The sequence below is a fragment of the Dipodomys merriami genome, unplaced genomic scaffold (genome assembly GCF_024711535.1).
Source record: "Dipodomys merriami isolate MVZ:Mamm:240054 unplaced genomic scaffold, mDipMer1.0.p SCAF_3, whole genome shotgun sequence".
NCBI lineage: Eukaryota > Metazoa > Chordata > Mammalia > Rodentia > Heteromyidae > Dipodomys > Dipodomys merriami.
The window spans coordinates 92,073,318-92,090,922 of record NW_027204492.1 but is presented as its reverse complement, the minus strand read 5'-3'; the positions used below and the strand labels follow the sequence as shown (position 1 = coordinate 92,090,922).

General features: G+C 37.4%; 1 protein-coding gene across 13 annotated transcripts in view; it reads right to left on the bottom strand.

The window, feature by feature from the left end:
• The window catches only part of Cask (calcium/calmodulin dependent serine protein kinase), a 347,639-nt gene that overhangs the window by 50,440 nt on the left and 279,594 nt on the right, over positions 1-17,605 (bottom strand). For all 13 annotated transcript variants that reach the window (XM_070040601.1, XM_070040608.1, XM_070040597.1 and 10 more), the window contains 4 exons: positions 12,272-12,349; positions 8,516-8,596; positions 4,164-4,352; positions 2,113-2,191 (listed from right to left, as the gene is read on the bottom strand). In XM_070040601.1, the coding sequence (XP_069896702.1) occupies positions 2,113-2,191; positions 4,164-4,352; positions 8,516-8,596; positions 12,272-12,349 (427 nt within the window). The remainder of the gene's footprint in view (positions 1-2,112; positions 2,192-4,163; positions 4,353-8,515; positions 8,597-12,271; positions 12,350-17,605) is intronic.

The window sequence follows — 17,605 nt, the reverse complement described above, 5'->3', positions numbered from 1 at the left end:
AGGATATAGGCTGACCCACTGTAACAATGAGATGTACAAGATACCATGTTGAAAACAAACTTTATAACTTCGGGAGAGGGGGAGGGAGGAGCAGGGAAGGTGGGGAGGGTATGGATGGTAGGGGAAAAACAAAGGAGGAGGTAACAATGCTTAATAGGAAATGTACTCATTACCTTACTCATGTAACTGTAGCTCCTCTGTACAGTATTTTTACAATAAAAAGTATAAAAAACCCCCCAAATCCAAAAAATAGGGGGCTATATTCTAAACTACTAACAAGGAGACAATGAGATAGAAAAGAATGACTAAATCAATTAAAATGGAATAAATACATAAAAATAAAGAAGCAAGATGAATCATCATAATAAATATTAAATATACTAACTCATGATCAGATAGAGATAATCAGAATGTATTAAAGTAAAAAAGCTAGCTTTGACAATGTTTGAAAGATTAAAGCAAACAGGCACAGGATAGTTAGAGATAAAAGGATGAAAGCAGATACACTACGAAATACTGAATATGGCTGGAATAGCTATATTAAAGCTAGATGAAAGGTTTCAAGTACAAAGTACTATTAAGGGTAGAAATGGGTTCTATGTCTTACTATGTACCTAACACAGTTTCAAATAGGTAAGCCCAACTTACTTAAGAGATCTAACAAGTAGAAATTGAAAAATCCTAATCATAATAATGATATGTTCAACAGTTACTGATTGGTCAAGAAGACAAACATTCATCAAGATTAAGATTTGAACAGAAACATTAACAATGCCATTCCAGTCATTTTACAGGGAATGGTGCAGTAGCAATTATAAAATAAATGAAGTATACACATGAACCACTTAGAAAAATGATTCAAGTGCTATGCTAAAAAACAAGTGTTAGCAAGGCTCTGGGAAATGATGTCATGTATACCACATTTTCTGACCACAATGAAGTTAAAGATAAATTACAGTAACAGAGTAAAATCTCCTTAAATATGGAACATAAAGTTACACTTTTAGGTACCTTATAGGTGAAGAAAAGGATCACAATAGAAATGTAAAACCAGGAATAACAGGATGACAATAAAACGTTGCATATTAAAACTGGTGGGATGTAGATATAGTATTAGAGGATATTTTAGTCTCTTGTTCCTTTCTTCCTATCTCCTTCCCTCCCATGCTGGGCATCACAAACCTGAAGCTTCACACGTTTGAGGCAAACACTCTACCACTGAGCTCTACTGCTAGTCTGAGGTTTTAGTTTTAAATGCATATGATAGAAAGAAAAGAAGGATTGGAAACTGTGTCTCAAAGAAATGGAGCCTGCGAGGAGAATAATTTCTAATATCCTGTAAATATTGGTGTGTACAAATTCCTTCAAAGAAGACCCTAAGTCTATATACCCAAATCCTGCCTACCCCTGAGAATCAACTGCAGCTATTTAGTTTTAAATTATCTTTAGGTAGTTGCCATTTACACAAAGCAGTTTATAAATACATGTATCTTGATCATTGCAACTGAACTTTTATTTCCACATTCTTCATTTACATAGTAGTCCTTGGTGAATTCTTTGAATGACTGCACTTACTATAGCAACTATTAAGAATTTACTTGTTGATTTGACAACTTTTATCATTTAATTTTGATATCATTAGTTACCTCTTTGATGTCCTAGTTTATAAAGGGCATATCTCATTCCTGAGTGAATAAGTGAACCATTCTTAAACTTATTTAACTTTATATATATATATATATATATATATACATACATATATATATATATTTATGCTTTAGATCTTGTGCATATGTTTTGTATTCCAGTAAAGATGTCTTCCTTAAAATAGTATCCTGGGGTGCTCTGTGATCCTTTGCTTTCCTGTGGTCTCCAATAAGTCTATCTGTGGTCCAGAGATGCTCAAAGCCAAGAGAAGTTTAATACATCCTCTCATCATATGTGCATTCTGTACCATGTGCTGCTGAAGAACAAATATAAGCCAACAGTGACTGGTACTCAAAGACAGATCTTTTAAACAGATCTTTTATGTGGCTCACAAAAATGCTTCCCTTACTGGGCTACAAGAAAAAAGTTAAGGAATGCAAGGGAAACATTACAGATGAAACTTACCTTGCCTGTGAATCATGCCCCCATGCATAATTCTTGCAACAATACAATGATTGAGCTCATTCATTTTCAAAGTGATTCCCTGTTGTAAAAAATAAAAGGCTCAGTAAGAGTAGAATTATGAAAGAGCAGTGTGTGTGTGTGTGTGTGTGTGTGTGTGTGTGTGTGTGTGTGTGTGTGTGTGTGTGTGTGTGTGTGTGTGTGTGTGTGTGTGTGTGTGTGTGTGTGTGTGCGCGCGCGCGCGCATACCAATCCTGGGGCTTGGCCTCAGGGCCTGGGTGATATCCTTGAGCTTTTGGCTCCATTTCCTCCTTTTTGGTGGTTATTTAGAAATAAGTCTCACAGACTTTCTTGGATTGGCTGGCTCCAAACTGAGATCCCCATATCTCAGCCTCCTGAGGAGCTAAGATTATAAGCATGAGCAATTGGTGCCCTGCCCTTTTTTCTTTTTTGTGCTAGTGCAGGGGCTTGAACTCAGGAGCTGAAACTCTTGCTTAGCCTTTTCTGATTAAGGCTGACATTCTACCACATTTCTACTTTGCAATTTCTTCTACTATTTCTTAAATCTGTTCACATCTTTCCATCTTAACACTCATCTCTCTAGTTCATAGTCTCATTACGTCTTCCTTGTGCCATTTCAATAACAACCCACTGATTAGTGCCCTAGACCCACTCTTGTTCCTTTCAATACATTCTCTAAAGAGATACTTCTAAAAGGAAAATGTGATCCAACTCCTTGCTTAAAATTCCCCAATAGTGCTGGGTGCTGGTGGCTCATGCTCATAATGTTAGCTACTCAGGAGGCTGAGATTTGAGAATCATAGTTCAAAACTAGCCCAGGCAGGAAAATCCATGAGACTCTTGAGCCAAAAAACAAACTCAAAGACAGTGCTTAGGCCTTGAGTTCAAGCCCTAGGACCTACACCAAGGCAAACAAGCAAACAAATAAAGCCTCAAACAAAACCAAATAAAAAAATCCACAACTAACCAACTCCTAAACCCCTAAGCTTCCCACTTTTTTTTGAGATCAAAACTCTTTAACATGTCTTTCAACACTTGTGTGGACCTATCCTGGCACCTTGCTTTGCTGTCCACAGTCCTGCATGGTGCCTGCTTTCTATTTGGAAACTTATTTGGTTTGCCTGACAGTGTTTCCCTGCTCTCATTCACATCCTCTTGTCCTGTTCAGTGATCATGCAGGAGTCTTTTCTTGATCTCAGTCTGTGAGGATCTTACAAGAAGGAGAGCTTCAGCATCAATTCTATTCCAACCTTATTCCTCAACATGGAGGAAAAAATATGCCGATTTTTCATTCTTTTCTTTGCTATCCCAGAAGATTTACCTTCTGCAGTAATGTATCACTGAGGGTGTGTGTGTGTGTGTGTGTGTGTGTGTGTGTGTGTGTGTGTGTGTGTGTGTGTGTGTGTGTGTGTGTGTGTGTGTGTGTGTGTGTGTGTGTGTGTGTGTGTGTGTGTGTGTGTGTGTGTGTGTGTGTGTGTGTCGATTTTTCATTCTTTTCTTTGTGTGTGTGTGTGTGTGTGTGTGTGTGTTGTGTGTGTGTGTGTGTGTGTGTGTGTGTGTGTGTCCCCTGGGGCTAGAACTTGGCCTGGGCACTGTCCCTGAGCTTGAGATTTTTTTCCCTCCTCAAGACTAGCATTCTATCACTTGAGTCACAACTCCATTTCTGGCCTTTTGGTGGTTAATTGGAAGTAAGAGTCTCATGGCCTTTCCTGCCCAGGCTGGCTTTGAACCATGATCCTCATAACTCACCCTCTTGAATAGTTAGAATTTCAGGCATAAGCCACTGGTGCCCAGCTGACTTTTTTGAGTTTGTAAAGTTGAAAGGCAATTGTGAAGGAGAGGTAAGAAGGACCAAGATGATTAACTTTTTAGTGTTATCCAGAACATTTCATAGAATGAAGAGGGGGATCTGAAGATCTGGAAGCTTATTTCTTTGGAATATCCATGTCCTCCTTCCCTCCTACTTTCTAGTAGCCACACAGTGGAGGTTAGTTTACCTATGAGAGAGAGGAGGGTAAACTTTTCCTACTCACCATTGGTTCATCCGTATTCTTTTGGAACTGTACCAGTCGAACTCTGGTCACATTCTCCATATCCATGTCTCCGTTGGCGCTTTCTGGAGAGTCACCATTTAGATAGGGAGAGGTGGGAGGAGGTGTAACCCTCAGTGCTTCATCACTGTAAACTTCATGTGCCACTACATCGTGAGTCTGAAGTAAGGCCTAGTATTTTTATGAAAGAAGGAACATTTTAATAATATTATTCCAGTGAAAATCTATTATAGAAATTCTTTATCTCTCAAAGGTACCTGTCATCTATACAGAATGCAAATGCATTATAGCCAAACCTTGATTTGGTTCTTTTTGGGTTAAGTAGTCATGATGGATGGGACTTTTTTTTTTTAAATAAAGAACATATGACCATATAAGATGATGTTAAGTGAAATGAACCCCAAGATAGGGACACAAATGGTTTTTTCTTTCTTGCTATTGTTTCTAACATATGTATAATGTACCATGTGATTTTTTTGGTTTCTTTGTATGTTCCTCCCCCACAGTATTTCACTGTATTTGATGTCAGTCGGTGCCCTGCATCTTGTATATTCACTTTTCTAATTTGAGAAAGGGAAGGGAAAAAACAAAATGCTTAAATAGGGATACAGGTTGACCCATTGTAACAATGAGATGTACAAGATACTATGTTGAAAAACAAACTTTACAATTTAGGCACGGGCGGTGGGGGTGGAGAGTGTAGTTGTTGAGGTGGGAGGGAGGAATGATAGGAGAAAAACAAAGAAAGAGGTAACAATGCTTGATAGGAAATGTACTCATTACCTTGATCATGTAACTGTAACCCCTCTGTACAGTATTTTTACAATAAAAAACATAAAAATGAATGAATAAGGGACAAATCAATCCCTGTGTTTGTCAATTACCTAGGTTAATAGGAGTTATCTGATGGTATGAAGACAGATACAACTAACTTGTTCAAATAAAGACTGGCACACTAAAATTCCAAATAATTCAGAAGAAAGAATCATTTATTAAAAGAGGTAGCAAATTTGTGCTGGGGACTAAAGTGGAAATATAAAAAGAAATGATGTAATAATGGTGTACTAAACAAATGTCTTTCATCAATGGTATTAACACTGTCATATAACCCAAACACTCAAGAAAATTTATAATATATGATTTAGTAAAATAAATAAACTGCACAATATGTTTCAATAATTGTAAATTTACTAAACTATCATATGTACAATAGATAGCAAAATATAAACTTTTAAAATATTTTGTTCATTTTTATTTCTTGGAGCATATGGCTACATTAAAGTTAAAAATTGTTATTTGTTCTTTTGCATAGCCAACAAACACAAGAAGTAACTTAATTTATTTTTTGATTATCTTTAAGTAGTTGTATGAGAGGGTTTCAATTCAACATGTGAATTTATGAATATAATGTGTCTTGATCAATGTAATTTCTTTTCTTTGTACATGATGAGTCTGGATAATGAATGTCCTTTGTTTCTCTATAAGAGGATCTCTTCCCATTTACTGTACTTTTCTGCCATCATCAAAAATACTTTCTAAGAAGCATCAGTATTTGAAGGAGTACTTTCATTTCAAAGAGAATCTACAGTTGACTAGGTGGAATTTCATATCTATTTTATATATTTTAGTGTTACGACATTTATAATTTTTAACTATACATTTACTTTGATCTGTAATCAGTATGCTAATGAAATATCTGTAGCTATTGAAATGCAATTAAAATTGCTTTAAAAGTATAACCATTAGCATCTAAAGTTATTTAATTAAAATAACTTATTAAAACCATGGCTTTTTTGGGGGTGGCTAGTCCTGGGGCTTCATTCAGGGCCTGGGCACTGTCCCTGAGCTATTGTGCTCAAGGCTAGTGGTATACTAGTTTACCTACAGTTCCTCCCACTGTTTTGGTGGTTAATTGGATGGAGATAAGAGTCTCCTGGGCTTTCTTGCCAGAGCTGTTTCGAACAACAATCCTCAGCTCTCAGACTCCTGAGTAGGTAGGATTATAGGCACAAGTCAGGGGCCACTGGTACCTGCTGGCTATTTTTTCTTTTTCTTTTTCTTTTTTTTTTTTTGCCGGCCCCAGAGCTTGAACTCAGGGCCTAGATGCTGTCCCTGAGCCTCTTTGTGCTCAAGGCTAGTGCTCTACCACTTGAGCCACAGTGCCACTTCTGGCTTTTTCTTAGTAGTTTATTGGATAAGAGTCTCATGGACTTTATTGCCTAGGCTGGCTTCGAATAGTAATCCTCAGACCTTAGCTTCTTGACCACTAGGATTACAGGTGTGAGCCACCGGTGCCTGGTTTCCTGGTGGCAATTTTAATTTAATTTAATTTAATTTAATTTTTTTGGGTCCGGTCGTGGGGCCTGAACTCTGGGCCTGGGCGCTGTCCCTCAGCTCTTCAGCTCAAGGCTAGCGCTCTACCACTTGAGCCACAGCGCCACTTCTGGCTTTTTTCTTTTTGCTTATGTGGTGCTGAGGAATCGAACCCAGGGCCTCAGGCATGCAAGGCAAGCGCTCTACCACTGAGCCACCTTCCCAGCCCGCGATTTTAATTTTAAAGGCATGCATATAAGGCTAAATATAAGGTAACAATCAGGTAAAATCAGAGAGAAGATGGTGCTGATTTGTGGCCAGTAGAGAATATGTTTTGAGCTATCCATGCATTGGAGTTTCTATGGAAACATATACTGACAAGGTGTCAGATGATGGTCTCAATATCTGCTAGGGTTTGGGTGAAAGCTATAGATGGGCAAAAATGATGCATATCTTGAAAGAAGTAGGCCCTGGGGACCTTGGCTTCCTCATCGATGTCCTAATGACATACTACACTGGTACTCCCGAGCTTGGGCATGAAGGTTGTGCCATGTGGGCAAATATTTTTCTGTGGTTTGTGGCCCCATTAAAACAATCTATGGTTTAGGACAGAGAACAAAAGTCACTAATAGGTGACTATAAATCTTCATCTGCTAAAATCATATTTATCCTATCAAATATAGAGATATCTTTCATGACTAGAGACTTTTAAAAAAACAAGAACCTGGGGCTGGGAAGGTGGCTCGGTGGTAAAGCGCTTGCCTTGCATGCATGAGGCTCTGGGTTCGATTCCTCAGCACCAAATAAGCAAAAAGAAAAAAAGCCGGAAGTGGCACTGTGGCTCAAGTGGTAGAGCGCTAGCATTGAGCTGAAGAGCTGAGGGACAGCGCCCAGGCCCAGAGTTCAGGCTCCACGACCAGACCCAAAACAAAACAAAACAAAACAAAACAAAAAAACCCAAGAACCTTTGAAGTTCCACGAGCTGGAGAAAATGTTTATTTTGCTTTTTGTGGATGATTTCTATTCATCCTTTAAAGTTATATAAGTAGGCACTTGCATTTAATGTATTATTTATAAGGAAAAATAAGTCCACAATCAGAAAATAAGGTTCAAACTCAATTTTTAAAAATTGTTACATTATGTCAACAAATAAGGTGAAAAAATGCTGCCATCAAAACTTAAAAAAATAGATACACACACATACATATATATCTTTTTGGTGGTTAACTGGAGATAAGAGTCTCACAAACTTTTCTAACAGGACTTGGTTTTGAACATTGATCCTCAGATCTCAGCCTCCTGGGAAGCTAAGATTACATCCGTGAATCATTGGAGCCAGGCTATACTTTTTTTTTAGTATTGCTGCAGCTTGAACTCAGGCTCACCCTGGTCTTAAATAGCTTTGTTTTTATCCAGGTGCTGGTGGCTCACGCCAGTAATCCTAACTACTCAGGAGACTGAGACCTGGGGATTGTGGTTCAAAGCCAGCCCAGGTAGGAAAGTCTGCAAGACTCTGGTCTCCAATTAACCACTTAAAAACCAGAAGTAGAACTGTGGCTTGAAGTGGTAGAGCTCTAGCCTTGAGTAAAAGAGCTCAGGGACAGTGCCCAGGCCCTGAGTTCAAGCCCCATGACTGACAAAAAAAAAAACAAAAACCAAGTCAAAACCCTGTTTTTTGGAGGCAGTGTAAGGTTTGACCTCAGAGGTATGTAGTTGCTAAGGAAGAGGTCTATCTCTTGAGCCACACTCCCACAGTTTAACTCTTTCTTGATTGCGTTATTTGTCTAATGCCTCATTTAATCTCACATTGTATTGTTTATGGCCCTAGGACTGTATTATATGTGTATGCACACATCATATTGCCTGGCTATGTAGACGTCTATAGCATCTAGACTTGTGTAAGGACACTCTATAATATTCTCACAATGATGAAATTATCTTATCATTAAATGACATATGATTGTATATGGGAAAATACATTTGATAAGGTTTTAGTTGTATGTCATTTAATTGTTACTTACCATGAAATGAGGTTGTGTTAAAATACGCTTTAGTTCCTTTGCATCATTATTCTCAGGGTAACATGAAATTTCTTCCAATACCTAAAATATAAGCAAGATATGATAGTAAAAAATTATAAAATATTTTAAAACTATGGTATTATGTCACATTAAATATTATGGGTGGATTTTTATTGTAGGCAAGACAATTGTTTTTAAAATTCTTCATTTTATTCAAAGGTTATTACTAGGTAAAAGAATAGTGTTGATGGTAATAAAAATAAAACAACTACTATAATAGTCTATATTATACAATTATAACAAAAAATAAACTGTACTATGTATTTATCACAAGTTTAAGTAACTTATTTAACTTAATTGGAAAATATCTTCCAAATTCACCATCAAAATGAATGTGTACTAAAAGTTCATCACAGCTTTCTTTGATATTAACAGCACTATCTGCTTCTGTTAGAAACTTTGACAGGTGCCAAATAAAAACAACTTAAAGAATCATACTAATTAATTAGGATAGTTAATTAAGAATGTTCTTAAGGCTGGATACTGGTGGCGCTTGCACACCTAGCTATGCAGGAGGCTGAGATCTGTGAATTGCAGTTTGAAGCCAGCTCAGTCAGGCAGAAAAATTTGTGAGACTTTTTTTTTCTTTTTTTTATTGTTCATTTTAAATTTTTATTATTAATTTTTATTTTTTTATTTTTATTTTTTTAATTTAATTTTATTTTATTTGTGAACATACTGTACAGAGGAGTTACAATTACATGGGCAGGATAATGCGTACATTTCTTACCAAGCATTGCAGCCTCCTCCTTTGTTTACCCTTCACATCCCTTCCCAGCCTCCCCCCTCCCCCCCCAATCCCAATCCTTCTCCTTCCCTCCTCTTCCCCCCCCTGCCCCCCCCCCCCCCCGCACCGACGTTGTAAAGCTCGTTTTGGACATGACAACTTGTACTTCTCATTGTTGCAACAGGTCCACCTGTATCCTTAAACAACTGCTAAAGCTACCAGCACAACCATGTTTATTGCAGCATTATTTACCATAGCTAAGATATGGAACCAACCCAGATGCCCCTCAGTAGATGAATGGATCAAGTAAATGTGGTATATATACACAATGGAATTCTATGCCTCCATCAGAAAGAATGACATTGCCCCATTTGTTAGGAAATGGAAAAACTTGGAAAAAATTATATTAAGTGAAGTAAGCCAGGCCCAAAGAAACATAGGTCCCATGGTTTCCCTTATTTGCAATAACTAGTATATGTATGAGTCAAGCGGAAAAGGTCAGATAATGTGATGTCAGGAAAATGAACCCTTAGATGTGTATTTTAATGTTTTTTTCTTTCATGCATGTATTTCTAACGCATTTATAAGATTATCTCTTTGTTGCTTTGTATGTCCCTCCCCCACAGTATAACCCCTGCTTTCACTGTGAGACTCTTATTTTCAATTCATTACCAAAAAGCTAGAAGTAGAGCTATGGCTCAAGTGGTAGAGTGCTGGCTTTGAGCAAAAAAAAAAAGCTCAGGGACAACACCCAGGCCCTGAGTTTAAGCTCAGGACCAGCACACACACAAAGAACAAGAAAAAATATGCTTAAGTAATTCTCCTTGTGGCCTGGCAGGATTAATGTTCTTCTGTAACCTCATCTTCCCATATGGACCAAACAGTGCTCTGCCAATGGATGAAATACAAGCGAACCCCAAAACAGTTTCAGAGAAACTTTTATTCCTTTCATTCAAATTTTCCTCACTAAGTTGTTAACATATTCTCTGCCTTGGTAAAAACCATGTTTTCAAATAAAATGGTTCCTCAAAAGCTTTCCCTTCCCTCCCAAGTATGGAGTTTACCTGTTTAACTTGATTTGGGGCCCTTGGCCCATGGCAGAGCCTCTGTTCTTTTTCTAAGCAAATGTAGCTGGAAATGGTTGGACTCACATGCAGGTCTTTACACTGTCATCAACTGAATTCCTACTGTGGAGGTGATCAAAGATGGTTTCCCTTCTGAACTACTGAGTGTCAGCAGCACACAGCTCTCTTCCCAGTAGGACTGTGGCTTCAACCTGTTTTGAAAACCTCCATGGTGGGGAGGTTATTTCACCTGAACCTTAGATTCCAGCATCATTACAACATCACACCTATAAGTCTCCTTGCCATTCAATTATGACCTCAGGGAAGGACCCCCCACCCCAGTATTCTTTTCTTATTCAAATACACAGCAAATTAGTGGTTAGGTTACTGATTCCTATTGTCTCATGATGATAAAACACTTGGTGTATTTTAGGTCTTCAGTTTCTTTGCTGGGAAGCAAAAGGATGAAAGCATAGATTCTGTTCTTTGCACAGTTTTGTTCCCTCACAGTCTATGATCGTAACTTATAGAGATGTGAGCTCCTATGTATAGTTAGGAAGAAACTGGTAGTTTTTTTTTTTCTGGGCCTGGGTTTGAACTCAGGGCCTTGGCACTGTCCCTGAGCCTTTTTAGCTCGAGGCTAGCACTCTACCACTTGAGACACAACTCTGCTTTCAGTTTTTTGGTGATTAACTGGAAAGATAAGAGTCTCATGGATTTCCTGCCAGGGCTGGCTTTGAACCACTATCCTCAGATATCAGCCTCCTGAACAGCTAGGATTATAGGTGTAAGCCACTGGTGCCTAACTATCAGTATCTTTTTTCACTGTCTTGTTAAGGCAAGGAATTCTGCTTCTATTCTCTTTGATTATCATAAAGACTAGGATGTGACTTATGATTCCTGCCCATGATACCTTAATTTGTTTCAATAAGTGCTTGGTGGGCAAATGATAAGATAATCCCTCCCAACTCATCCTGACCAACTGGGTGGGCCTGGCAGCTACCACAGTATCCATCTTATTTTATAGTGAATAGAAAATACTTTTCAGTGCAAGTCTTATGTTTAAAATATGGTTGGGCAAGGATTATAACTTTCAGACTCTTTTACCTAGCAATCTCACTTTATCAGAAATAATATTTTAAAAAGGGAAATATTTATTTGCATTGACTTATAAGATCAAAAAATGAAAAAAAATCTTATAATAATGTTGAGGTAAAAGAGGATGTATTTTGGGGTTTGAGGCATGGTTCAGTTGGCAGAGTACTAGGCAATTAGCGAAAGTGGCAGGTACTGAGTTTGAGTCTCAACCTCAGTCAAAAAAGATACATTTTGAATATAACTATATACAATTTAAATGCAAATGGATAATGACTGGAAAAGATACACAAGATGGACACTCCTCTGTTAAGGGGATAGGATGACAGATCAATTTATATTTTCCAAACTGTCTGCCAAATAATGCTTCTATAATAAATGAATTTGAAAAAAACTTTGTGGCAGATACAGTCATGTATATTGACAACGCGCATGACTTCTTTGGACTCAGTATGTATAATTGCTATAGTAATTTAGTTAACTTTCAAAGAATTGCACCTTAAAAAACACAATCTAAATTTGATACTATGCCTGTTTCTACCAAGTGAAGTAAAAGAACTTTAAAAAAAAGAAGTAAAATGGGCAGACACAGTGACATATTAAAGTAAATAATACAGCAAAACCAGAACTAGAAATCTAGGCAGTTTTGTGGCTGAGATCTTTTTCTTTCCTGTGATAAGCTTTGAAATTCCAAATATGAGTATAATGAGTCTAACTGAGATGCCAAGGAAAATGCATTTAACAGAAATATCTGAAATAAAGAGTAAATACGAGACACTAAGAAATACTTTTAGAAATTATATCACTTACCTCTTTGGCTCTCTGTACTGCATCACTTGGAGGATTCCTGATTTGTGGTGAAGACTTTGTGTTAATTTTGTCATAAAGCTAAAAACAAAAGGAAGAAAATCCAATCAACACTCATTATTCTGTTATATAATTCCTATTTATTATTTCACTAAGCAGTATTTTCCCACTTGAAAAGGCAAGCAGATGATTTCCATGGATCCTTTTGTAACTAATCTCTTCATCACTCTATGCACTTGTCAGATTATGAGTTTTACCCATCTCTTTTAGCAAATATCTTTAAATAGATGGCCCAAAATTCTGAAAATGCAGTACTTTGCCTGGCATTTAAAAATCGTTGATATTTTAGCAGTCACAATTGGGTTTTTTTTCCCCTTTTCCCTGTGACAGAAGTCATATTCAATAACACGAATACAAAGTAAAATGAAAGAACCTTTTTTCTTCAAGGCACGTCTGAAAGAATTTTCACAGAAACCTCAGACTTGGGAAAGGGCAAGCCCCATTCCTTCTAGTGAAGAATGTTCACACAAAAGGTTTATGCTTGTTTTCCTAGGGCTGTTCATTAACAAAATCAGTACTGGCATCCTTCAGCAGCAAGTCAAGGACATAAATTTTTGACTTTGTAAATTCAAAGACCATGAGAAGACACTGAAAAGCAACTAGATATATTAAAAAAAACTCATAAGCCTAAATGATTCTAACTTGACCTTATTACTAAGAACATTAATTCTTTAGAGAAAAACCTCCATAGTTTAGAAATGCAATTAAAATGTTAGTTTCTACATCAAATGCATGACTTTTAGTCAATAGTCTGTTTTGAAAGTGGAAAGTTAAAAATGACCCTAGTGAGTCTAAAAGCTCCTATTTCCTAACTTCTCTAAAATAGGTGGGGATTGTTTTTTTGTTCTTTCCTTCATGCTGCATACCAATACTAGCTGAGAACTGACAGGAAACATGATCTTTTCATTTGTTCATACTGATTGCAAGATAAATCTTTATGACTTGTAAATATTTGGGCAATATGCTACATAAGAATGCCTAGGGAGAACAATATGAAAACAGACCAGGGGCTATTAAAGGATGCCATTAATTAAGAAAGTACTGTGAGGTTAAAGAAATAGCAAACTACTGGTCTACTTAAACCACTGTATTAATAATTTTAGGGAACTCATGATAGATGGCTTGCCCAATGCTGTAGCTTATACATGGATGGGCTCCATCTTCTTGTCATTTCCTATCTCTAAAGATTGTCAATTGAAATTTGGAACTCGGAAATGTATTTTTCTCACAGAACTAATGTTGTGAATAGTGAAGTTTCCCAGATTAGTTTATAAAAGCAGGTAACACACACACACACACACACACACACACACACACACACACACACACACAGAGAGAGAGAGAGAACACTTACAAGCAAACGAAATGACCACCTCAACAAACAACAACAACAAAAAGAATCGTAAGTTAAAATGTAGTATACATTTAAAATACAGTAAGTCAGGCCCAAAGAAACATAGATGCCATGGTTTCCCTTATTTGCAATAATTAGTATATGTCTGAGACAAGCAGAAAAGCTCAGATAAGATGATGTTAGGTGAAATGAACCTCAAGATAAGGACACAAGTGGTTTTTTCTTTCTTGCTATTGTTTCTAACATATTTATTAGGTGATTTTTTTTTGTTGCTTTGTATGTTACCCCCCCACCCCCACGGTATAGCCCGTTTTCACTTTATTTGATGTTGGTATAATTTGGGGAGGGGAAGAGAGAAAACAAATTGTTTAAATAGGGACAAAGGTGGATCCATTGCAACTATGAGATGTACAAGATGCTATGTCAAAAAATGAACTTTACAATTTTGGCTGGGGTGGGGGGAGTATAGTCGTGGAGATGGGAGGGCAGGGATGGTAAGGGAAAAACAAAGGAGGAGGCAACAATGCTTGATAAGAAATGTACTCATTACCTTGCTCATGTAATTGTAACCCCTCTGTAGGGTATTTTCACAATAAAAAACTTATTAAAAATAAAATACAGTATACTCACGAGATAAATAATTCCAGAGATTTGCTGTATGACATGGGCAGATCTCATGCTAAGTTAGTATTCTCAATAAAATATATATATAGAGAAACAGAGGTGGGGAGGGAAGGAAGGAGGGAGAGCGAGAGTGCACACTCAATGGCTGGGCAACTGTGGTTCATGCCTGTAAATCCTAACTACTCAGGAGGCTGAGATCTGAGGATCAAAGTTCTAAGCCAGCCTAGGCAAGAATGTCAATGAGACTCATTTCCAATGAACTACCTAAAAAGCCAGGAGTGGAGATGTGGTTCAAGTGTACAGCACTAGCCTTGAGCAAAAAAGCCTAGGACCTGAGTTCAAGGTCCAGGACTGGCACATATCTATATATCTATTTACATGTATATATTTCTACATATCACTTAAAAAGACATGTAGTTATCTCTGACATTTCAAAATATTAATGATGAAGCAAAGTTCTAAATGAATTAAAAAAACAAATTTTACCTTTTTCTTAACCAAGCAATACTTTCAAATATGATTAGGATTAGTTTCTATGCTTATTCTTACTCACAAAGCAACGAACACCCCACTAATTCCCCAAACTAGACTTGAGTTTTGATTCTGTCTTACTATGCCAACTAGAGTCCTCTAGGTCTTATGTGATTGTAATTTTCTTTCCTTCTTTTTAGAAAAAAATACAATAAAAATACAATATAATAAAAATATAAATAATATATGTAATAAATGATAAAATACACACATTTGGTGCTGGAGATGGAACCCAGGGTTTTTATGTGTGCTTTACCACTGCAGTGCACCTCTAGCCTCATTCTGGAGGACTTGTATTGGCATCAGCTGGGGTGCTCATGAGAGATTTTACTGGGCCCTAGTGGTATTTGCGATGATGTCTAGAAATCTGTGCTTTAATATATCCCTGAGTGTTCTATCCAGTGCTAACTTTTGAGAGAAGTAGTAGTTTAGGTTGAACATCCCTAATTGGAGTATATCCAAAATCAGAAACATTCAATATCCAAAACTTCTTGAATGCTGATCTCACATGAAGGGTTGAACTAAAAATCCAAGTGAACTAAAAATATTATTTACAATTACATTCAGGCAATGCACATATCAAACAATTGAATTTTGTGCTTAGACTTGCGTCCCATTGCCAAGATGCCTCACGATGTATATACAAATATTCCAAATGTGGAAAAATATCCAACATTTGAAACACTTTTGTTCACAAATATCTCAGATAAGGGATGCTTGACCTTATTACTAACCATGATAATTACTACTTTTATAAAGTACTTACTAGATGTTAGTTACCAGTCTAAGCTCTTAACTTATAATATCATGAGGTTGGTATCACTAAGATTCCCACTTTACATACAGAAAACTGAGACACAGTGGTAAAATAGCCTTGCAATGATTTTGCAGGTGGCAGGCATGAAAGTGCCTGGAATCAATACTTGCAAGATTCTACTTTGGTGCTTACACCTACAGCTTCTTTGGTCCAGCATTATGGATTTCCATTACATTTACCTAAAGTTCTGTGGAATTAATGGTAGGAAATGGAGTCCATGTGGCTAAGATGACTACACTGTGAATCACAACTGCCTACTCATTAACTACACAGGCAAGAATGAACTGAAGCAGGAAGGGTCACCATAAGAGAGAAGTAACTTCTTGTTGACTCATCCATACACTTACTCATCTATCCATCAGTTTACCTACCTTGAAATTACTGAGGTTCTACTATGTACTAGGCAGTGGGGTTCTATTTACTGAGATTTTAGAGATGAAAATGAAGACCACACCTGTTTTTAAAGATCCCACAAATTCCACAGACATATTTAGTCACAGGCCCAGAAACTTAGGATGGCTTGATTGCCCTGGAGATCTGAGAGTAGTATGGTCCTCAGCAATATCAACTGAATCTATCTCAGGGGGAAGCCCTAATGGATGTATATGTACAATATGCCAAGTTTCTCTGCTTTTTTGTCTTAGAGATTCAAAATATTTCAGGGGTACATTTTGTTGGTTGTGGGACTTGAACTCAGGGCCTGGGTGCTGTCCCTGAGCCTCTTTGTGCTAGTAGTGCTCTGCCACTTGAGCCACAGCACCACTTCTTACTTTTGAGTGGTTAATTGGAGAGTAGAGTCTCAGGGGAACTTTTCTGCCTGGGCTAGCTTCGAATGGTAATCCTCAGATCTCAGCCTTCTGAGTAGCTAGGATTATAGGCGTGAGCTACCGGTGCTGGCTTCAGTGATACTTTTAAATAAATAGGAAGCATTTGTAAAAGGTGTCAAAGCAGACAAATAAAACTTATCAATGGAGTAAAGGCCCAATGTGATGCACCATTGAAGTGTTTTAAATCCCAGTGAAGAGTCTGGTATTTTTATAGAGTTCTCACTCATGGGCCATCTTCATATTATATGCTGACAAAAGGCTTGGTATGTAGTGTTTTAGGTCCCAACAGAAGAGGCTGGTGTCTGCCTCTTTTGTGATTGGAAGTTATCTGGGGCACTTCACACTTAACAGAACTTATTTGGGGTAAGAATGTGTTTCGTGAGTCATGGAGATGCCATAGAAGGCAATTTGGTTGAGCCATCTTGATGGAGCCCTGTTCCAGAGAACTGCCTGCGACAGAGCAGAAGAATCTAGAAAGAGGGGCTGTGGTAGCACCTGAGGAAAGGAATCAAGAGGTTACTACTGGAGCCAGCTGAGGAGTGCACAAATGATGTCAAAGCCGCATGTTAGCTACCTAGGAGAGCATCAACACTGGGATGTCTGCCACACCATGGGCATCAGCAGCCAAGAAGGAACTAGCTGCCTGAGGCTCATGATTATAGAACATGCTGTGTAAGGGCTTATTTCCCTAGTATATGTCTGGGCCCTTGAGTTCTCTGACATTAGGTAATAGCATCTCTCAGGCTGAAGACACAAAGTAGATATTTCATTAATGTTTCCTTAAAAATGAGTATTTGGATTAGCACACAGAAAATATACATAGATATCTGTAACATAAAAATAAAATGTAATGGGAAGACTTATTTTAGCTTGCATCTTTAAAAAGCAGATATCATTTCTCCTAAAAAAAAAAAACCCTTTCCCTTGAAAATAAATACATTTTTGGCCACATTTAATTTCATCTTTTTTTAGGGTATATTTTAAATCTGACTTTTTTCATTAAGTTTTTAGGGTAGAAGACATCTTAGATATCAACCTAATTCGATTCCTTTGTTTAAAGGAGATTAAATTCCTTTTGTTGACAAAATTCTCTGGTTTAGATAAGTGCCACCCAAAGGCCCATA